Source organism: Cannabis sativa, unplaced genomic scaffold (assembly GCF_029168945.1).
Source record: "Cannabis sativa cultivar Pink pepper isolate KNU-18-1 unplaced genomic scaffold, ASM2916894v1 Contig1, whole genome shotgun sequence".
In the NCBI taxonomy this organism is placed as follows: Eukaryota; Viridiplantae; Streptophyta; class Magnoliopsida; order Rosales; family Cannabaceae; genus Cannabis; species Cannabis sativa.
In genome coordinates this window covers 615,327-638,895 of record NW_026870037.1, presented here as the reverse complement: position 1 = coordinate 638,895, position 23,569 = coordinate 615,327, and the positions used below count along the sequence as shown (strand labels likewise).

At 33.3% G+C, this 23,569-nt stretch overlaps 2 protein-coding genes across 6 annotated transcripts; one reads left to right on the top strand and one right to left on the bottom strand.

The window, feature by feature from the left end:
- The first annotated feature begins 876 nt into the window (after nt 1-876).
- On the top strand, nt 877-13,033 carry LOC133032943 (L-ascorbate oxidase-like). The gene is made up of 5 exons (XM_061107427.1): nt 877-1,604; nt 1,799-1,891; nt 2,962-3,174; nt 10,158-10,352; nt 11,782-13,033. Exons 1-5 carry the CDS (start codon nt 1,308-1,310, stop codon nt 12,742-12,744), a joined length of 1,761 nt encoding a protein of 586 aa, XP_060963410.1. The 5' UTR covers nt 877-1,307; the 3' UTR covers nt 12,745-13,033.
- Nucleotides 11,858-20,291, bottom strand: LOC133032944 (uncharacterized). Of its 5 annotated transcripts, none has more exons than XM_061107429.1 (9): nt 19,963-20,291; nt 19,011-19,105; nt 18,096-18,131; nt 17,308-17,409; nt 17,123-17,185; nt 16,729-16,953; nt 16,491-16,622; nt 14,810-14,881; nt 11,858-14,716 (listed from the first exon to the last, which is right to left on the bottom strand). In XM_061107429.1, exons 4-8 carry the CDS (start codon nt 17,407-17,409, stop codon nt 14,834-14,836), a joined length of 570 nt encoding a protein of 189 aa, XP_060963412.1. In that variant the 5' UTR covers nt 18,096-18,131; nt 19,011-19,105; nt 19,963-20,291; the 3' UTR covers nt 11,858-14,716; nt 14,810-14,833. The 5 variants fall into 5 exon arrangements, with proteins under 5 accessions (XP_060963412.1, XP_060963413.1, XP_060963411.1 ...); XM_061107430.1 differs by having other exon boundaries at nt 14,833-14,881; XM_061107428.1 differs by having other exon boundaries at nt 11,858-14,881.
- Between the last annotated feature and the right edge of the window lie 3,278 nt (nt 20,292-23,569).

The window sequence follows — 23,569 nt, the reverse complement described above, 5'->3', positions numbered from 1 at the left end:
ATTCTCATTGTCGACCTCCTCAACTCCAAAATCCCCACCTCTGCCATCGCCGGGCTAGTTATCCTCACAGCGCATTCTCTCTCCAAGACCTCTACCGAGGCTTTCATCGTCAGAATCTTCCGGTCCCTGAACCGAGATGCCTACGTTAGGGATTTTTCTGATAAGCCTCACTCGATGCACCTTTGGCCTCGGTTCCATGTTTATGTGTCTCAAAATAGTTGGAGAAGGAGGCTCTTGAAGTGGTGGATATTAGGGTTTTGGAGGCGATTTTAGAGGTCATGGATGGGTGTTTGAAGGAGATGAGGAAGACGAAGTGGTGGTGGCGATTGAGAACGAGAAGAAGAGTGGGAATGGGTTAGGGTTATTAGGGTTTTTTTTTTTTAAATTGTTTTTTTAATTTAAAATTTTTTAATTTTTAAGGAAAAATATTTTTTTTTTTAAATAATTAATTTTTTTTAAATATTTATTTACGTTGACCAATAAAATTGTGTCACGTGTACACTGTGTACACGTGGACATTCTACCATGGCAGTTAACAGCTAAAAATGGATAGAAGTGTTAATCTGGTAACAGAACTTGGGTTTAGGAGGTTTTACCACCAAAATTTTAGAATTGGGGGTTAGTTGCAAAAACCTGACCACTTAAAGAGGTTTTGCCGCAAATAACTCTTGTTTATATGAAGAAAAAAAAATACATAACAAAAAATAAAGTGTAAAAAATTTACCAAAAAGTAATTTATATAAACTTTCTTTTATTTAATTGATAAATTACTTATTATTTTATAACAAACAATACAAGAATAATAATTAAAAAAAACAGTAACGAAAAACAAATAGGCAACTTATAAAATATTTATATAGTAAATCTAATTAATATAACTATTGATTAATTCATCTTATGAATATTGCTGACTCTTGTGGTATCTTTATCGTAAAGTTTCCCATATACATATTTTAATAAAAATAGGGTGCGACACACATTGGTCATGTATGGCATCTTTAATATATGTTACTCTTTCTACTTAAGTCCTAGTAGTCGTAGTTAAATTTCAATATGAAAAAATAAAATAAAATAAAAAAATGACAGGTGGGGCCGTTGGATAAATTCACATTGTCTTGGATCTAAAAAAATGGCTTATAAATAGAACCCCAATACAACACATTCAAATCAACAGTTCGCAATATTACAATCTTTCTCTTCCAAGATCAGTTTTCGTATAATCTATTAGTAATTATATATATAAGTTTTCTCAAGCTAATAGAAGTTGAGAAGACTCTTCTACTATAATATATAGAAATTAATTAAATATGGGTTCAAGTCCTCAGGCCAGAGGACTGATGGGAGCGTTAATGGTACGCTCCTTGATTCTGTTATCCCTTCTGGCCGGGGCAGTTGTTGGTGGTCGAAATCAGGTTCGACACTACAACTTCGATGTTGAGTACGTTTTTGGGGCACCAGATTGCAAGGAGCACGTGGTGATGGGCATCAATGGCCAGTTTCCAGGGCCTACTATTAGGGCAAAGGCAGGCGACACTGTCGTCGTTCACCTCACTAACAAGCTCCACACCGAGGGCGTAGTCATCCATTGGCATGGAATTAGACAGGTAATTAATTATTAATTACTTATGATCTAAACAGTACTATAGATACGTACGTGTGTATTTTTAGTATATCGAAATAGTCATGCCTAACTATATCAACCGTGATTTTATCAACACGTGATATGTATTTTTGTTTATCATCTCTTGCTAATTGGTAATTACGTGTACTAATAATGTTTAATTTGTGTTTTGTTCAGTTGGGTACTCCTTGGGCAGATGGTACAGCCTCAATCTCCCAGTGTGCTATCAACCCTGGGGAAGTATTTACTTATAGATTCCTAGTTGATAAGGTAATTTTTTTTTTTTTTTAATTTCAGTAAAGTCACTACTTTTTAGTTAAAAGAAAAGTGCAATAAAAAAAGTATAAAAATAATTTGGTTGGACCAAATGAAAAGTGGAAAATTCCCAAAGAATTATTTCACACTTCTCTACATGAAATTTATATAATATGTAGTAATTTTAACTGAGAGCAATAAATGATCTATTTTTCAAAAAAAAAAAAAAAATTAAATATAGTAATTTTATTTGCATTCAAAAATTTATGAAAATACATTATATTTTATTTTTTTGATTTTTTTGAATAGTTTTTTATTATTTTGTATAATACATATATGTATTTTAATGTACATATCTACTTTCTTTTTCTTCTCAAATTTAAAAATATATATAAAAAATATTAAGAGAAAAGAGAAAAATAAAAACTTATATGAAATCTTATTAGAATAATAATAGAATAAGATTTCATATACATTATTTATATATATACGAAAAAAGAATAAAAAAAATTATTGTAATTAACACAGAAGACTATAAAAGAATTTTTTTTAAAAAAAATATTGGGTGCTTATATAATTTTTGGGTTTTAAATATAATGCTGCTTTTTCATATTGGGGGAGGGGAATCAATTGGGACATCCTCATTGTTAGTACACTATGACCACTTAAAAGTATTATAGTCAATCTTAAATTATATAATGTGACATTATAAAATGATGTCAAGCACTACTAATATTATTTAGCTATTTTAATTTGAATAAACTTAATATTAATCATTTTTAGGCCAATGCTCTCTAGCATATCATTCAATTCGATCAATGAATAAAAAAATAACCCCCAATCCAAACAATAATTACAATAGATCTCATATTTATATTAGCTAGATATATAGTATATATGTTGTATTCTATTGTTTATCTTACATGTAATAGTGTATACACAATACATGCATGCACATATACACACATGCAGTTGTATTGTAGCTGAGGCTGTCAATTATTATACACATTAAACAACTTGCTAATGTATATTTTTTTAACATTGCGCTTGTAATTATTTTAATTAATGGTTATTATCTGGTGTAGCCGGGAACATACTTTTACCATGGACACTACGGAATGCAAAGATCAGCAGGGCTATACGGGTCATTAATTGTTGACGTGGCAGAAGGAGAGAGGGAGCCCTTCCACTACGATGGCGAGCTCAACCTTTTACTCAGCGATTGGTGGCACCAAAGTGTTCACGAGCAAGAGGTTGGTCTCTCTTCGGCGCCAATGCGTTGGATCGGTGAACCACAGGTAATTTTAACATATTCAATTATTACAGATCTAATCAGTATAACCCGCTGTTATGCTCGTTTTTCTAGAATTGACTATATTACTTAATCATTTTATATATTATATGAGATCTGCAAATTTATACGATTAATCAAAAAGCTAACTATACAAATAGGGAATGTATAGTCATTTACTGTGGTCCATCCCCCTACAATATTTAATATTGTTTAGTAACTATAAGCGTGGTCAATACTATATATATTATATTAATTTTTTTTTTACAAAATAATGTACATATAAGGAATATTAAAAGTGTGAAAGAATTATTTTTAAGATTTAGTTGAAGATAAAAAGGAAAGACATTATACGAGTGGTACTTAAAAGATGCTACATTCGGTGATCTGTATATGTAGTGGTTCAATTTCAATTAGTGACTAGCTAGTGACCATTATTCGGTAAAAAGAAAAAAAAAATGTATATTTTTTTATGTGAAAAAAAAAACAAAATAAATTGAAAGGGAATAATTGTACCTACGCAATAGGAAAAATAATTACAAAAAAAAAAAATAAAAGAGAAGAGAAAAAGACTTTATGGCAGAAGATGGCATGGCCAATATGAGAGCGTGTAAGAATTGAGACTTTTATTATAATAATAATACATAAAAGACTGATCATTCACAGGAATGGTTTCTGTATGCCCTCTGCTTTCTTTCAATGAAAATTTGACTTTCAATAAAAAATAAACAATAATACATGTACAGTATTAATGGTAAATATATAAATTCGTATACATAATACATATAATATATTATTGATACATATCTTTCCAAAAAAAAATTATTTATTGATTAAAGCAAGATATATAACCAGCTATAATTTCATTATTGAATAAATGGCTAAGATCGTGCAAGCTTTTATCAGAATGATCAATAATTTCATGTATTGCTGAATGATTGGTCTAAAAATAAAAATAATTAAAAAGTTTATTTTTCTCTTTGCATAATATAATTAATTTCCAATTTATTATTCCGACAAAGAAAATTCCAATTTATATTTAATTGTTAAAGAGTGTGAAGAACCTAATATAGTGAGTTTCTAAACGAAGGTCTTGTCTTCTGACATGGTGAGAATGTTTTTCTAGATTTCCTAGTGTTTTGATCTTGTCTCTAAAAGTATGGCGTCTAGTAGTTATTCAGTGAAGGAATTGGAAGATCTCTATGCTAATATTGAGATTGAAGGTGAAGATGATTATGGCAACACTTTCGACTTTGAAGAATCTGCAACTGAAATTGCTAATGCGGAATTATGTATTGTTGGAAGATTTCTTACAGCAAGAGCCATTGACTATGATGTTATGCGTCACATGATGGCTTCTCTTTGGCAACCGGGCAAAGGAATGTACGTGAAACAACTTGAATCTAATAGATTCTTATTTCAATTCTATCATGAATTAGATTTGAACCGTGTTATAGAAGGAAGTCCGTGGACCTTTAATCGTATTCAGTTTGTTTTTACAAAGCTCAAACCAGCAGACGATCCGAGACTAGTGCCCATCAACTCCCTTGACATCTGGGTACAAGTTCATGGCCTCCAATATGGCTTCAAATCTGATATTGTTCTTCAACGAGCAGGCAATTTTATCGGTACATATGTTGAATCCGATCCGAAGAACTTCCGAGGCATTTGGAGAGATTACTTGCGGGTCAGAGTTACTCTTAACGTGAATACTCCCCTGAAAAGGAGAATGAAGCTACGACGTACAGCGGGAGACGAAGGTTTCTGGGCTATGTTTAAATACGAATTCCTCCCAACTTTTTGCTTCGTGTGTGGTATACTCGGACACTCCGAAAGACTCTGCCCACAGCGTTTCGACACACCAGCAGACCAACTTTCTCAACCTTATGGAGCATGGATGCGAGCTCAACCACGGCGTAGGCATAACCTTATTGGAAGTCAATGGCTGCGGAACGGCGATGAAGATGAACCAGAAAATTTCAGTCGAACTCCCACTGGTGTGAACAAGACTTCAGACACCAATCAATCTCCACTGATTAAGGAACCAGCCGCAGGAAATCATGGGGCATTTAATCGGCCTAGTATCAATCTTGGCAAATCAAAAGGAGTAATGGAATCTGCAATTACAATGAGGCCTATAAATGGAAATAATTCCATTAATTCAAAAATCATACAGTTGGAAGATCTTGAGGAGGAAATGGAGGATAGTGTGATAACTGATTCAAAAAGAAGACGCACGAGATTGGAAGATATTAATATCCCAAGTGATCCGACTCATGCTGAGTCAGACAAAGGAAATTTTGATGGGCCTTTTCATGAAGTTATGCAAGAGGAGGCTAGTGAAAATACCATACAGAGACCCAATTCTCAAGTGGGCTCAAAAAACGACTTATTGGTGGGTTCTGGTTCCCAGGCCCACCGCTCATTATGAGTATTTTAAGCTGGAATTGCCGTGGGCTTGGGAACCCATGGACCCTTCAATTCCTTGTGGACCTTGTGGCCCAAAAGAGACCCAATTTCATTTTTCTTTGTGAAACTTTAAGTAACAATTCTGTCATTGAGAAATTTAGAGTGAAAGTGGGCTTTGAAGGTATGTATTCGATAGACGCAAGAGGTCATAGTGGAGGTATTGCCATGCTTTGGAAAAATAGTGCTGAAGTCCAATTGTTACACTATTCTGTCAACTTTATTGATCTCCAAATTGAAGCGCCTCAGTCAGTTCCTTGGAGACTCACCGGTTTGTATGGAGAACCAAACAGAGAACAACGCCACCGAACATGGAATCTCATTCGACATCTGAAGCAACTTTCAACACTCCCCTGGTGCATTATAGGAGATTTGAACAATGTCACAAGCCACAATGACAAAAGAGGAGGCAACAATTATCCGCAGCGCTTAATCGATGGCTTTAATCAAACACTTTCGGATTGCAATTTAGTCGATCTTGATCTTATTGGGTATCCTTATACATGGGAGCGTGGAAGAGGAACCACTAATTGGATCGAAGTCCGACTCGATAGAGCTTTGGTCACTCATAATTGGTCAGATTTTTTCCCTTCAGCTCAACTTTTTAACCTCGAAATCACTGCTTCAGACCATTGCCCACTGCTGCTACAACCTTCAGTTCAGCAACTATTCGCTTCAGCACACCAATTCCGATTCGAAAACGCATGGTTGCGTGAACCTCTCTGCTTCCAGGTAGTAAAGGAGGTCTGGGAGTTTAATACGAATTGCTCTATACTTCAAAAGATAACTATCTGTGGGGAAAACTTGTCCAAGTGGGGGCGTGAGTATACTGGCAATTTCAAAGCCAGAATTTCCAAGTGCAAGAAAGAGATAAAAAAGTGGAAGAGAGGGCGTGATGTGGAGTCGGTCAATAAGTACAAAGAAGCTCAAAATCTGCTAACCGAAACTCTGAACCAGCGAGAGGTGTTTTGGCGCCAAAGATCCAAGCAACTTTGGCTTAGAGAAGGTGATCAGAACAGCAAGTTTTTTCACGCCAAGGCGACATCTCGTAAGAAGCACAACACCATTCACAGTCTTCAATCCGCTACTGGTTCGTGGGTTAATTGGAACACGGGGTTAGACTCTCTTATTATTGATTACTTTGAGACTCTTTTTACTTCATCCTCTACTGATTTTAACGATGTTGTCATGAGTATTGCTCCGTCTGTTACCATTGCTGAGAATGAAACTTTACTTGCCCCGATTACTGACGAAGAAGTGAAAAAGGCCTTGTTTCAGATGCATCCGGACAAGTCACCTGGTCCAGATGGTATGACCCCCGGTTTTTATCAGAAATATTGGTCGATTGTTGGTAGTGATGTGGTCAACCAAGTGAAGGATTTTTTCTCAACTTGTTCTCTGCCTGCTGGGTTAAACCGAACCAACATTGTGCTTATTCCTAAGAAAAAACAGCCTTGCACAATGAGTGATTTGCGTCCCATTTCACTTTGTAATGTCCTTTACAAAGTCATCTCTAAGGTACTTGCTAACCGTTTAAAGATTGTGCTTCATCATATTATATCTGAACATCAGTCAGCTTTTGTCCCAGGCCGACTTATTTCTGATAATATTATGATAGCTTTTGAAGTTATGCATTACTTGAAGCGTAAACGTAAAGGCAAAGAAGGATTCATGGCTTTGAAACTTGATTTGAGTAAGGCGTATGATCGTGTTGAGTGGGACTTTATTCGGGCTATGATGCTTCGTATGGGGTTTGCTAGTTATTTTGTTGAGTTAATTCTACAAACTCTTACCTCTGTTGAATACAATGTGATACATAGTGGTAAAAGCCTTGGCCCAATTATTCCTCATAGAGGCATTCGTCAGGGAGATCCTCTATCGTCCTATCTTTTTTTGATCTGTGCTGAGGGCTTGTCATCGCTAATTACCAACTTTGAAAGACTCGGTCATCTAAGAGGTTGTAAAGTAGCTAATGGAGCTCCTATCATATCTCACTTATTGTTTGCAGATGATAGTTACATTTATTGTAGAGCAACTGAGAGAGAAGCTTCGAATGTTATGAGATTGTTACAACTCTTTGAGTCAGCTTCTGGACAGCAAGTTAACTTTGGTAAAAGCTCTATTTTCTTTAGCATGAACACTACTGAAATGGTTAAAGATCGTATCTGTTCCTTATTACAAATGGAGATAGCCCCAGAGAACTCAACATACCTTGGTCTTCCTTGTACTATGGGCAGAAACAAGAACGCAATATTGGGGTTTCTAAAAGAGAAAATGCAAAAGAGAATACAAAGCTGGGAAGGAAGATTCTTATCCAAAGCTGCTCGAGAGGTTTTACTCAAAACTGTGGCTCAGGCTCTCCCTAGTTATGCAATGTCGGTGTTTCTTTTACCTTTAGATACTTGCTCTTCCTTGGAAAGCATGATGTCTAAGTATTGGTGGAATTCTTCCAATCAAAACACCCGGGGTATAAGTTGGATGAGTTGGAAACGCTTGACAAAACAGAAGGATGTTGGCGGCATGGGTTTTCGTAATCTTCATGATTATAACTTGTCATTACTTGGAAAACAAGGTTGGCGCCTTCTTGTTCATAACCAATCACTTGTGAGTAGAGTCTATAAAGCACGATATTACCCTCATGGTAACTTTCTCACAGCTACTCTCGGGAGTAACCCAAGTTTCATTTGGAAGAGTATTTTTGAGTCTCAAGACATTGTTAAAATGGGTGCAAGAATCAGAATAGGCCCGGGTACTTCCACAAATGTCCTGCATACTCCTTGGCTTCCATCTGATTCTCAGCCGTGCATCACCTCCTCCCATCCGAGCCTTGTTAGTTGCAAGGTCAGTCAGCTAATGAAAATTGATCAAAGGGAATGGGATCCTGACATCATCACAGACCTTTTCATTCCAAGTGAAGCTCAACTAATTCTTGGAATTCCTCTTAGCAACCAAGTTGTCGATGATGTTTGGTACTGGTGCAAAGAGACTGCTGGTTTTTACTCTGTCAAGAGCGCTTACAGGCATATTCAAGAGACAAAAGGCCACTGGGCATCTGATGAAGGCTCTAACTTCTGGAAAAAGTTTTGGAAGATCAAAGTGCCACCAAAAGTTCTTCATTTCGCGTGGAGAGCTTTAACCGATTGCCTTGCCACTCGAGATCAACTTCGGATTAAACATGTACCTGTAACATCTGCTTGTGTTTTCTGCAATGATGCCTCAGAAACCACCTACCACTTGTTCATCGAGTGTCCATTCTCAGTCTCTTGCTGGAACAGGTCTGCCGTGTCTCTCTCAGCTTCAATTAGCACCAGTTTTTTCGACTGGTTTGCTGAAAAATGGTCTCGGCATGATGGAGACTATATAGCAGAAATCCTAATGGTAAGTTGGTCTATATGGAAAGCTCGCAACAACCTCATTTGGAATAATCGTGTTAGTTCTCGTGATGTAGTCTCTATCGCTCATCAATCACTTGGACAATGGCTTTCAGCACAAAGTCTTCGGTTTGAGCCAATTTTCCTAAACTCTAATTGCACCAGCAGCTGCAACTCATGGTCCAAACCAGCTGAAGGAATGACCAAAATCAATGTTGATGGAGCTACATTTGATGCTACCAACTCTTTTGGCACAGGTTTCATAGCTCGAGACTCTAGTGGGACGGTTATATTGGCTTCTTCTACCTACTCGTATGGCTTCTCTAACGCTCCTTTCGCTGAAATAATTAGCATAAAAGAAGCCTTGAGTTGGATAAAAGACTCACATCTGTCGAATGTGGTGATCGAAACGGACTGCCTTACTGCCGTTCAAGCTTTGCAAAGTCAAATTGATATGCCTTCAATGTTTGGAATTGTTGTAAAAGACTGCAAAGTTTTATTGTCTTCTTTATTTAATGTAACTATTTCTCATGTTAAGCGATCTGCTAACAAGGCTGCCCATTGTTTGGCTCGTGGCTCTTGTTATTGGTCTGATCGTAGTTTTTCAGAGAGTACTCTTCCTAGTACTCTCAAATCGATTGTGATTGCGGATTTAATTTAATAATATCATCCATTCCCATTCAAAAAAAATATAGTGAGTTTCTTCATTTTAATTTTAAGTCGTAAACTAATAAGATTTGTTAGGTAAGGGTTGGAACCATCAACCATATATCTTTTTGACCATCTCAACCCATGATCATCACAAAAAATAAAAAATAAATAAAACACTTGCATACATAATTATTCTATTTGAAAGCAAAAAAGAAAAATAGAAGCCACATCTCTATTCTCTAACAAATATTTTAAATTTGGACGATCAAAATATATATATAATATTATTTAGTTAAATATTCAACATTTTACCGGTAAAAAAGTTAAAAAAAAAAATAAAAATTATATGACATTTCAACTTGTCACGTGAATGTGAAAATTGAAGAGATTTAGATATGATTCTTTCATATACAGTCGTTTTTTCTTTTTCTTTTTCTTTTTTTCCATAATTTATTAAAAGACGATTCAATCTTATTTGGATATGTTTGGTTCACTTTTACAGAGCTTGTTACTGAATGGTAGAGGACAATATAACTGCTCATTGGCAGCGCAATATAGCAACTCCTCCTCTAAGCAGTGCAAGTTAAGGGGTGGAGAAAAGTGCGCACCCATGATTATGAACGTGCAACCAAAAAAGACATACAGGCTAAGAATCGCTAGTACCACTGCACTAGCTTCCCTCAACTTGGCAATTGGGGTAATTAATTTCTTACTTATTTACTATATTTTCTCATTTTCGATTTGAAAAAATATATATAATGCTTCTATTATTGCTGGAATAATATTATAATATCAATGTTATATCATCAAGTCGCTATTATATATATATATCATCACTAGTGTCATGAGGCGAATCAGTCTGATTCCTATGTGATTTTTTCACACGTACACCACACATATATATTTTATAAATAAATATTGTATATATATATATTTTTGTAAAATATGAGGATATATAACAATATCTTGTCTTGTATATATTTTTGATTTTTTCTCGAAATCAGATCTGGAAACATTAGGTTGGCTATGTCAGACCAAACTTTTTTGTTTTGCATTATGTTTTCCAGTTCTTACGTTAGAAAAGGTCTATAAGGTTGACAAAGTTATTTGAGGACAAACACTTTGTTTTCAAGCAAAAATGTAATGCAAACATTTTATTTTTCATTTCTTATATCATATATTTATTTAAAATTTCGCTCAAGATATATAGAAAGATTAAAACTAATTACCTTCCCTCACGCTCTACGTATTTTATTAATAACAACTTTCTTATTTTTTTTAATACTATATAATGTATAAGTTTAACTCATGATTTAGATGTTATAAAGTTGTTTTCATTATATTTAGCTTAAGAACTATATATAATAATAGTACTTTAACCACATTATTATAAGAGAGGGAACATAGGTCAAGATAAATGAGGAAATTTTTTGAAAATATTAATATACGTAATTGTCATTTGAAAGAGACTAGGGAATACTTACAAAATTACAGTGCATTATTAATGAGAGATATTCTTTATTTTAGAAAAAAACAATAATAATGGGATAAGTTTATGCCTTTTTTTTTTTTCTGCTTTCATTAAAGTTTCATAGTACTTCATGGGGTCCATACACTATGCATTCTTCCAAGCACGTACTGCACGCTCTAGTACTATTCATTTGGTTCGTTTCACATGCTCATCAACTTTTAGTGAGTTGTCTTATCGATTATATTTTGAATTAATATATATAAAAACAAAATATAATTATTGAATTTATTAGTCTAACAATTATAAGAGGACATGTTTCCTTATATATATACCCATGACTTTTGTGTGAGATAGGTATTGATTATTATTCTTCCTTATATAGTTATGCACCTCATGTATATTAAAAAATGAACTTTATATAGTAGTGATATCCACGTAAATATAGAGCTAATTAATAATAATGCTATGAAAAAAAAGGTATAGTTTTTTTAGGGTTTTAATTATTGGTTTAAAAATCAAATTTTTTGATTTTCTAAGCATAGAAAATCAAATTTCCCAATTGAAATGGCTGGGCAATATTGTAGCTAGTGATGTCTTATTATTTATAGTATATACACGAAATAATTATTTCATTTTTTTATATATACTTTTTCAGAATCACAAAATGTTGGTAGTGGAAGCAGATGGAAACTACGTGCAACCATTCTTAGTGGATGATTTGGACATTTATTCAGGGGAAAGTTACTCAGTCCTAATAACCACAAATCAAAACCCTAAAAACAATTACTGGGTCTCAGTTGGAGTTAGAGGGAGAGAACCAAAGACCCCACAAGGTCTAACCCTCTTAAATTACCTCCCAAATTCAGCATCAAAACTCCCCGTTTCACCTCCACCAGTAACACCAAGATGGGATGATTATAACCACAGTAAAACCTTTTCAAAAAGCGTGTTGGCCCGAATGGGATCCCCAAAACCTCCAAGATTTTACAACCGTAGGATGATCCTCCTCAACACACAAAACATGATCAACGGTCACACGAAGTGGGCCATAAACAATGTCTCTTTAGTACTACCAGCCACCCCATATTTGGGCTCAGTCAAATTTTTACTGAACCATACCTTTGATCAGAGGAGCCCACCAGAAAGCTACCCGGCCAATTATGACATCATGAAGCCACCTGTCAACACCAACACAACAACTAGCAGTGGGGTCTACAGGCTCAAGTTCAAATCAACGGTGGATGTTATACTCCAAAACACGAATGCTATAAAAGCCAATGTTAGCGAAATTCACCCGTGGCACTTGCACGGCCATGACTTTTGGGTTTTGGGTTACGGAGAAGGTAAGTTTTCAAAGAATGATGAGAAAAAGCTTAACCTAAAGAACCCGCCTTTAAGAAACACGGCTGTGATTTTCCCTTACGGATGGACTGCCCTTCGATTTGTGGCGGACAATCGTGGAGTTTGGGCTTTCCATTGCCATATTGAGCCTCATTTGCATATGGGTATGGGAGTGATTTTTGATATTGAAGGTCGTTTTGTTAGGGGCATACCTAGTGAGGCTCTTGCTTGTGGTGCCACTGGGAGAATGATGACCAAAGATGGCAAGTATCATTAAAAGTGATTAATTATTAATTCCCTTTATTGTGAAAAAAGGGAAGTGATGTGTTATATGTGTGTAATGAGTTATAGTATAGTTAATTATTACTATACTCTAGAGTCTAGGTGAGAAATTAAGTTTGTAATATGCTTTTGAAGGGTTTTAGGTAGAGTAGAGTAGAGCTTTATTTATCTTGTTGTGACCTTTTCCATTAGAATGTAATGAGTGAGAGTGTATGAGTGAGAGTCGGGAGGATGGTTTGTCTTTGTAGGCTTTTTGTGAAATGAAATGCTAATTTATCTAGCCATCTTATGTTATTATTAGTTCTTACTTTGAGTTTATTAATTTTTAGGATTTTTTTTTTATAAATATCTGAAAAGATAAAAATACGTACGGGTGGACAATTTTTTAACATTTTTTTTATGAAAATAGAAATTGTTGTTTTTACTTTAAACGATGTTGTTTGTATGAAACATCAAGATTAATAGAATTAAATACAATATTGCTAGGACTATTTACCCAATTGACTACCATTGTTGATTGTGTCTAATTTTCTTGATAATTATATTGTAACAAATTTTACTTTTGAACTTAACATTTTATGTTATGTGAACATGCGTCCATGAAAATAGTTAATTATCTTGGTTAAGCTAACTAAATTAGATGGGTAGCTAATTATCTCTCTGTTGTTCAACGGGGGAAATTGACATATATTTGTTATTCCTTTTTCTTTTTCGAAACTATTGCATGTATTAGGAAAGAGAGATTGAAAAAACTGATATAATTATACTTTTTTAATTAGTTTTCTCATTTTAAAATTAGAAAAATGAAAAATATTTTTTAAAAACATATTCTATAAAATTATTTTTACTTTTTAATTTTTTAATTGAGAATTAAAATTTTAAAAATAAAAAAAATTACTTTCAATATTTTTTTAAACAGTTTTTTTTTTTTCTTAATTAATATTTTGGACTTCGATCAGACTCGAACCCAAATCCTCCCAGGGCTCTGGCGCTGAACCCATCCTCTGACCTTAATCCAAATTCGACCCCGGACTTAGACCCGACGTAAATAAAATTAAAAAATAAAAATAAAAATGAAAATAAACTTTACAGCACACACTTTTATTTTCTATTTTTAAAATTGAAAAATAAAAGTGGTTACAGAACGCATTTTTATTTTTCTGAAATAAAATTATACTTAAAGTTTGTGATTAACAATTAAAAAAATAAGAATACTACCAAACGTGATTAATATAGGAATAATTACATAAGACACAATTTTTTGTAAAATATTTATATTTTTACGTTCAAAGAATGTTTTTTTACATTTTTACGGTTTTCTAAAAAATAACACGAAAATAACATAAAATCAACCAGAAAGTAACATAAAAGTAACATCAAAATAACAACAAAAAAACAATAAAAAATAGCATACATATAACAAAAAATTAACAACAAATGAACAAAATTTCAACATAAAAAGACCTTATTTTATGTAAATAAAATCAAAAAAATTGTAAAAAATATTTAAAAAATTCCGTGAAACCGTATTTTTGTTATTTTTTTTTTTTTTTGTGCATTTGTGAAATTAACCTATTAATATATTAAAATATTTGATAATAATTAAAGAAATGGGATATTTTCAAAAATATGGGAAAAATGAGTCATCTTATGATAAATATGGCAACAAAACTAAATGCCACAAAATATGGCATTAACTAAGGAAGCAAACTACAAATATGGTTTTTTTTTTAAAAAAACCATATAATAAGTTAAAAACAGAAACTAATTTTAAATGAATAAAATTTACTATTTTTAACCATATATAAACAAAATCTGTACACAATTTTCTCTCTCCTGCGATTCTTTCTCTCTCTACTGCGAGTCTCTCTTCTCTCTTTACTGCGATACTGAGATTCTCTCTTCTCTCTCTACTGCGATTCTCTCTTCACTTCATCATCTTCTCCGATTCAATTCATCACTTCTCCCTGTCCAAATTTATTCTCTGATTCAAACAAAACTGATCTGAAAAACAGCCATGGCCATGGCCAAACACACAGAAGCAACCTGCAACATCGCACCTGATAAGCAATGAAGCTCTCACCTTAAACCAGAAAACGCATTCTTAAACTCAGAGCAGAGCATCGATCAACCTGCACACATAAAATTCAATCAACAAAATCAAGCCAACACCGATCGTCCCTGTCAACAACGATCAAAATAAAGTACAGGTACACTTATATAAATTCTGCTATGAATATTATAGGGATATATATACTGCAAAAGAAAATTACACCGATTATGTACAATTCCAATTTAAACTTAAAAGAACAAAAAAAAACTAGATTGAAGTAAATTTCATACCAAAACTATATGATCTTGCATTGCTTCATAATGAAATGTCCATACTTAATCTAGATTTAGACTATGAAGTTTCACAAACAAAAAAAAAAAAGGAAAATTAAACAATATGAAAAATTCAGGTTTAGACGTCCACGATCAAAAATGAAAAGATTACTGAAAATTATGAATATAAAACCGGTTTCTAAAAACAATATATATTTTAACTAAAAGTTCTTAAAATGATATTATCTGTTAAACATAAACAAAATATAAAGTAATGTTGGAAACCGGTTTCTGAAATATATAGGGAAACAAACACATATAATTTTAAAACAAAAAAAACAAAAACCGGTTTCTAAATACATTATAAATTGTAACAAACAGTTTTCAAAAATGATATTACCTGTTAAAATAAACAAATATACAGTCATGTTGGAAACCGATTTTTGAAATATACAGTGAAACAAACACATTATAATTTTAAAACAAAAAAAAACCTGTTTCTAAAAACAATATATATTTTAACTAAAAGTTCTTAAAATAATATTATCAGTTAAACATAAACAAAATATAAAGTAATGTTGGAAACCGGTTTCTGAAATATATAGGGAAACAAACACATATAATTTTAAAACAAATAAAAACAAAACAAAAAAAATAAGAAAACCAGTTTCTTAATACATTGTAATTTTTAACTAACAATATTTAAAATACTGTGTACAGGTATGGACTCAATAATGTGTGTGATCAAATATGGAGGGCAATGGAAAGAGGATAAAAAGTATGAAGACTACATAATGACTGGACTACTAATACCAACAAACTGTGATCTAAAAAGTTTGTTGGAATTAGTAAAGCCCGTGCATGCAAAAAACCAAGAACAACATAAATCAAGAAACTGGTTTCTTAGAATAAAACACAGAAACATACACATAAATATAGAAACTGGTTTCCTACAGAAAATAACACAGAAACATGGACAGAAACAAAGACCATAAACCGGTTCCTACAGAAACCTGTTTTCACTAAAAGTCAAAAATCATGACATAACACATCCAACACAGAAAACTACATTAAACAAGATGATGAAAAAATATAAAAAAAAAAACCAAGAACAACATAAATCAAGAAACTGGTTTCTTAGAATAAAACACAGAAACATACACCTAAACCCCACCAATAAACCAGTGCCAACAAAAAAAAAACGTTTTTCAAAACAGAAACCTGTTTCAAAAAACTGTGTAAAATAATATAAAAAGACATTCAATACAGAAACTAGTTTCAACAAAATGATAAACAACTATAGTAAAACCATAAACAACAAACCTATAACAAAAAAAAAAAAAATGTAAATAGAAAACCTGAAACATGCACAATTACAAAATGAAAAACCGGTTTCTTACAAAAAAGAAAAATTACCAAAGGAATATCAACGGAAGGAGCCTCGCTCTTCTTCTTGCCGAGCGATTTTGAAACTGGTTTCTTCTTGCCTTTCTTGGCAACATTAACAACCTTCGAATCATCAGCAACCCTAGGCTCACAAACTTTATCCTAAATAAACATAAAACAAAATACAGTTAAACCAAAATGAAAAAAATCAAAACTATTAAATTAAACAAAACAACAAAAAAAGATATAAGAAAAAATAAAGACATACCAAGTTAGAATGTTCCCCAACATTCTTTGATTTTCTTTTCTTTGACGCACTAGCGTCATCAGAAACAACTTTTCTTTTCTTAGTTGAAACAGGTTTTGCGACAATTTTTTCGGTTTCAAAATCATCATCACTCGCAGATGGAAGGACATTCGTATCCTTCTTACTCACTTTTTTACAACCGTGTTTCTGAGAAACAACATCGGCTTTAGGCAATTCAATATCATCCTGAAAAAATAAACAAAATAAACATAAACAAAACAAAACAGAACAGATAAAAAAGAAACACAAACAAACCAAAAAAAACCAGTATTATATAACATAATTAAATAAATACCAAACCGCAATGAAACATAAAATAAATTCGAAACCGGGTTCAGTGAAATTTAATACATACTTTAGATTTCCTTGGAGATCTTCTTAATGGTGGAGCTTTCGAAGGTTCCATAACATGTTCAACCTTAAAAAAAAAACACAACATCAGTTTCAATAAAAAAAAAATTAAAACCAATTTAGAATAACCAAAAAAGAAAACATATACAATTAATAAAAACCGGTTTCAATACAAAACATAAAACATACTTTGCCTTTCCGTGAATCTTTTTTCAGTCGACCTTTAGCCTTCTTAGAAGGCTCAACCTTTTGAACATTAGATGGTACTTTATCATCTGATTCTCTCTCCATCTGATAAATAAAAAACACAAAATAAACATAAGACACAAAACAACAAAACCAGTCATGAAAATCAGTTTCATACAAACTAACAATAACACACCTCAACCTTAACCTTAAAACCACCCACACACCAAAAATCACAGAGCGCACAAATAACACAAATCAATCTGTAAAAACTGGTTTTTGACATGTTTCCAAAATAGGAATGATCAAATAGAATTTAATATAATATTAATGATAGTAGAATCAAATACCCACACGAATTCATAATCAAAGCATAAAGTGTATTTGGCTCTAAAGAGAAGAGAAAAGGTAGCTAAGGGAGAAGAAGTAAATAGGATATATTTCTTGACATACCCTGTATGTGATGTTAATTAGTATTGTTGAAATACAAAATTAATAATTATGATCCTCAAGGTCTTATGAGAGAAAAATAAAGCTGCAGTTAGTGTCTGGCAAAGCAACCATATGAAAACAAACTATCTATGACATATAAAGACTGACAGTGATCAAAAGCTACACTGGACTCACACAAGCAGAAACTATTCAGGAACTAAAAGCAAACAATAAAGTAAAAACATGACATAAAAAAATTAGAAGAGGAACTGAAGGCAAACAATAACAGTACATACACATAAACTTATCATTGAATTCAAAGTCAAACAAGTAAAATTAGAAGTGGAAGACTATTGTACCTGATAAGCTTGGATAACCCAATTGAGATAATATCACTGTAAAAACAATTTCAACACTAAAATTAGAAATAAACTTAAAAGAAGAAAAAAGAGTTTATATCAAAGAAAATTTGAACTAAAAAGATATGCCATTTGCAAATGATGAGCTATAGTTCATACAAATTCAAAATAAAGTCAATATTGATCTTACTGCATGGATTTTAATTTTAACACATTACATAAATATTTATACATAAATAAATTCAGATATTATATATATAGCATATACATACATACTCTTGTGAATATGTTAATGGAGAAGAGAAAAAAAAAACATAGAAAAACACAGAAATTAAGATGGCTTTCATCATGAGAAACTCTTGATAATACAATAATTTTTCTAGCACAAACTTACTAATAAGTACTAATTAAACTATAGTAAGAGATTAATTAACTACTATATATATTAATACGAGTATAGTACGAAAACCTCTACAGCTTAAATCTCTCAAACTCTCTAGCAACTACTACTACTGTTCCTAAAAGCAAAAAAGAAGAAGTGGTAAAGATCAGGGGAAGAAAAAAAAGCCATGGGAGATGATCTTTTCTTGAATGTACAACTTGATGAAGTTGAATGTACAAAAAAAAAGAGTTTATAAAAACAGTTGCAGAGTTTATAAAAATGGAAATGAACTCCAATCTCCGGTCACAAATACATTAGCTAGAATCGATTAGAAAGAAGAACCCTCATCTGAACCCCAATTGCCGCCGGTCACAGCACTACCACCGCCGGTAATGTCTGAAACTCCAATCTCTGATTCCACAAACACCTCCTCAAAGCCAACACTACCTGCCGCAAACCTCCAATCCCTTCCCAAAATCTTCGTCCCCAGTTAACTCACACAACCAGAAAATGAGAGAGAGAAAGAGAGATACCTGGTTCAGTGAAGTGAAGAGGAAGGGAACAACTGAAGTGGAGAACGGCTAGGGCTTTACCTAGCTAAGATTTGGAGAGATGTTGATTTTCCAAGCTAAATAAAACACATCATTTTCAGAGATGAGATGTTAATTTTGCTGCTGTACTAAAATAACCTAAAGAAACTACAAAACACACAATATGGGCTTTTGGCAAAATAGTTCCAGCCGTATGGGCTTTAAAATCCCATAAACTGTTGCCAAAGTTGAAAAAAGCCATATAAAGGGGTCCATAATTAAATATGCCATATTTATCATAAAAGGTTTAAAAAAACCATATACCACGTAAATTCTACTAAAGAAATCTCTACAACGTAAAACAAACCAAACCCAAAAACCCAAAAGGCCCAAAAACCCAAAAGGCCCAAAAACCAAAAGGGCTATAATAACCAAAGCAGTTAATAAGAAAATAAGCTTTTTACAAACTAAATGCAAAATGACTTTAATTGCTTGCTCATCTCCGATTATAATTCCTAATAAACAGTCTTCTCGTGTTATTTTAGTAAACTGCAGGTTCATTAACAGCAAAATATAACTAGATCAGTGGCAATTACATTTAGCACATGGCTTTTTCTGCTGTTATTTCCACATCTAAGCTGTATTATTTTTTAATAGTATTTTGTAAAAACCATATTAGTTATGGATTTTTTATAGTTAATTTTCTTAAAGTTAGACTTTAGTATAGTGCCATATTTTTACATATTATGTTTTAAAATACCATATTTTTTAAGAAAATAATACTTCACATTTCTTCAAGTATATATATAGCGTTTCAATATCTTATATCATTTCTTTCAACAATAAATGTTTTTAATTTTTAGAGTCTAAATATAAAATAAACATGCATAAGTTTAATATTGTATTATTGATTGGATTGCAATAACAATAACTATAACAATAATAATTTAATTACCTTTCTTTGAAGAGAGTGACATATATCACATATGTAAAAGCATTCAGGTACACTATATAATGAGTGATTTGCATAGAAGATTGAATCTCAAGCAGTCGAGCAGAAATTATAAATTAACTCAGCAATAAATAAATATTAGGAGCTGAGACTGAGACTGAAACCAGCTATATACAGAGATAAGAGATATATATTTGATATTTCTACTCGGCTGGTCGAGATTCAATATTCTTAGCTTTCCACTACTCTATACACACTCCAATATTGCATTTATTCTCTCATTTTCATCTATCAATTAACTTCGATGAGTGAAGTCAACCACGAACTAATTATGTTTGTAGGTCTTCAGTTATCTACTTATTATATAGAAAGAAAGATATATGATCAAGTGTCAAATGTCTACATTACCCTCTTCAGATCAGAAGTACCATTATAACTTTTAGTACATCACTTCAAACAAAACTCAGTACACTGAGTACTACAAATGCAGTACAATATGTTACGTGCTACATTTCTCCAAGTAATTATTTCTGCCACGTATGATGATTATTTTCCTTTCATAATTAATTAATTGAGTAATTTGCGGTATAAATACTTAAGTTTTATGTTGTGTAGCAAATAAATACTTAAGTTGTATTTTTGGCGGTAAAAATACCTTCCGTTATACTCTTGGAACTTCCTTAGGTACCTCTCCGTTTTCTTCTAGGTAAGTGTCCACTTATCATTATTTTATAATTAGTCCACATCATTAATTTTTATTTTACATTTAAAAATTCATTAAACTTATTTAAAATAAAAAATATATATTTAAAAATCATTTAAAATATTTTAAAAAAATTAAAATTGAAAAAAGAAAAAATCTGAAACCTAAAATTTTATATTTGCTTCATATACAACAGTAAGAAAACAATCAAATCTTCCATCTGATGCAACTATCTTCAAGTGCATTAGTTGACTGGTGCACTTGATAATATCTACAACAAACTTAGTAGGATCCCATGCTATCACAATTTTCCTTCCTTGATGCCATGCTATATTTGACGAAAAACACCATCTATTGAAAACATTTAGGTACAAGGTTCCAAGTTTGTGAACCTTGACCCATGTTTCGAGAAGCCCAACAAAACCAGCATTTTGACCCCTAATAAACTGCTTTATTAGTTGCTGTTTTTGCTGGTTGTTGGCTCCCCGAACATTCCACACAATGATCTTATCCATTACCAAGAGAGGGTCCCCTCCTCTCTTGTATTAGCATTATCATAGTCATCATTCTGCACCTTTAGACCTACTACATCTACTGTTATTTCCATGTCTGCACACTCAGAAAGTACCTGAAATCCGTTTCCAATCTTGGTGCCCGAGGACTGCCCCTGGTCCCTAATCTTCTTGCCATTCTGAACAGCTTGGAAACCTTTTGCATCAATAACAGCAGCAGGTTTTTGTGGCCTTTTTTCTTCCTTGATAATCCACTCCTGCTTAGCCTTATTGTTCTTCCTACACTCAGCCGTAGGATGCCCCATGCCTGAATAATTCGAGGAAATTATTGGCTTCCATTCATAGTTTATACCCACACTAATATTCATTCCAAATTCATCTTCAAAGTCCAGCATATTGGGAAGGGGCTAATTCATTTGCACTTCAATTAACACTCTCGGATAATTCAGTCTTTCTAGAAAGGAAATAGATAGTAAATGAAAAGATAAATCTCAGCTCAAATTATGCTGAGTAAATGCATTGCCTTATATAGAGGAATTTTACATTTAGTGGCCACTGAATTTAAGACAGATGGCAGTGTACAATTTGACAGTAAATAACAGAAATATCAGCATGAGATTTTGTGCAATGATTGCACAAATCCCTAGTACAAAGCCGTTAGTGAATATTCTAGAATAGGGTGAGCTGTCCTCTGATGCACAATACTGAGATACTCTGCTATTGCAGTCCACACCAGCTGCTGTGGAGACTCAAGTCTTAACACCACCTCTCAAACGCAGGGGTGAAGGTGTCACTCCAAGTTTGGATGTCAGCAGCTGGAATCTTGATGGAGAAAGAGCTTTAGTAAGGCAATCAACAATTTGATCTGATGAGGGAATGTATCTAACTTCAAGTTCTTTCTTCAATATCTTGTCACGAACAAAGTGAATGTCGATCTCTATGTGTTTGGTGCGGGCATGGTAAACTAGATTTGAGGCAAGTGCACTAACACTCACATTGTCACACCATGTTATAGATGTTTTAGGTAGAGGAAACTTTATTTCCTTCAGCAGCGATTCTACCCATGTGATTGCTGATGTAACCTGAGCAAGTGCCCTATATTCAGACTCGGTGGTTGATCTGGATACAACAGATTATTTCTTCGAAGACCATGAGACAAGGGTGTCCCCAAGATAGACACAATAGCCTCCAACAGACCTTCTACATCAATACAACATCCCCAATTAGCATCAGAATAACCAGTAATTGAAAGTCTGTCACTGTAACCGATGTGTAGACCATGGCTCATTGTACCCTTCAAGTATCTAAGTATTTGTTTTGCAGCACCGCAGTGGACAGATATGGGAGCTTTGAGAAATTGGCTCAATTTGTTGATTGCAAAACTGATACCAGGTCTTGAATGACATAGGTATTGAAGGGCACCAATGAGGCTTCTATAAATCGTTGGATTGTGTAGTGGTTCACCATCAGTTAATGATATGGACCTGCCAGTGACAATGGGGGTAGGACACGGTTTCAGATTAGCCATGTCATGCTTTCTCAATAGTTCCTCAACATATTTCTTTTGGTTCAAATAGATGCCTGTATCATCTAGAGATCACTTCAATTCCTAAAAAGTAGTGTAAGGCACCCAAGTTTTTGAGAGAGAACAGTTTGTTGAGTTTTGTAATGAACTCACTGAGTTTGGCTTCATTGTTACCTGTGACAATAATGTCATCTACATAGATGAGAACAAATATAATGAGTTTGTCATCTTTGTAGAAGAAGAGAGATGTATCGGCTTTGGAATTTTAAAAATTCCAGCTCAGTAATGTGTTCTTCAGCTTGTCAAACCAAGCTCTTGGGGCTTGCTTCAAGCCGTATAAGGATTTGAGCAATTTACACACATAATTAGGTTTGTTCGGATCCTCAAATCCTTCTGGTTGAAGCATGTACACATCTTTTTCTAAATGGCCGTTGAGAAAAGCATTATTTATGTCGAGTTGCTGAATATTCCAGCCCTTATTCACAGCTATAGTTAGGATAATTTGAACAGTAGAGGCCTTTATAACAGGGCTAAAAGTTTCCCCAAAGTCAAGTCCAAGTCGTTGATGAAAACCTTTTCCCACAACTCTAGCTTTGCACATCTAAAATGAACCATCAGCATTAAATTTCTCCCTGAATATCCACTTGCAGCCCACAAGATTATAAGCAGCAGAATATGGGACCATGATCCAAGTTTTGTTGCATTTGAGAGCAACAATTTCATCATCCATAGCAATTTTTGTTGGAATTTATTTCACCAGGATCTTAGATCTACTCACAAGTATGTTATTTAACATCCTAAATATGAACTTTCTAAAACGATAATAAAACACATATAAAGTTAAGAAAACCTTACATTGGTTGCAGCGAA

Excerpts from the sequence above, each read along its gene's own strand:
- LOC133032943 (XM_061107427.1), top strand. The coding sequence starts at position 1,308 with ATGGGTTCAAGTCCTCAGGCCAGAGGACTGATGGGAGCGTTAATGGTA. Across the intron at positions 3,175-10,157 it reads GTTGGATCGGTGAACCACAG|AGCTTGTTACTGAATGGTAG; the intron begins GTAATTTTAACA and ends TCACTTTTACAG. Across the intron at positions 10,353-11,781 it reads CCCTCAACTTGGCAATTGGG|AATCACAAAATGTTGGTAGT; the intron begins GTAATTAATTTC and ends ATACTTTTTCAG.
- LOC133032944 (XM_061107428.1), bottom strand. The coding sequence starts at position 17,409 with ATGGAGAGAGAATCAGATGATAAAGTACCATCTAATGTTCAAAAGGTT. Across the intron at positions 17,186-17,307 it reads AAGATTCACGGAAAGGCAAA|GTTGAACATGTTATGGAACC; the intron begins GTATGTTTTATG and ends TTTTTTTTTAAG. Across the intron at positions 16,954-17,122 it reads GATCTCCAAGGAAATCTAAA|GATGATATTGAATTGCCTAA; the intron begins GTATGTATTAAA and ends TTATTTTTTCAG.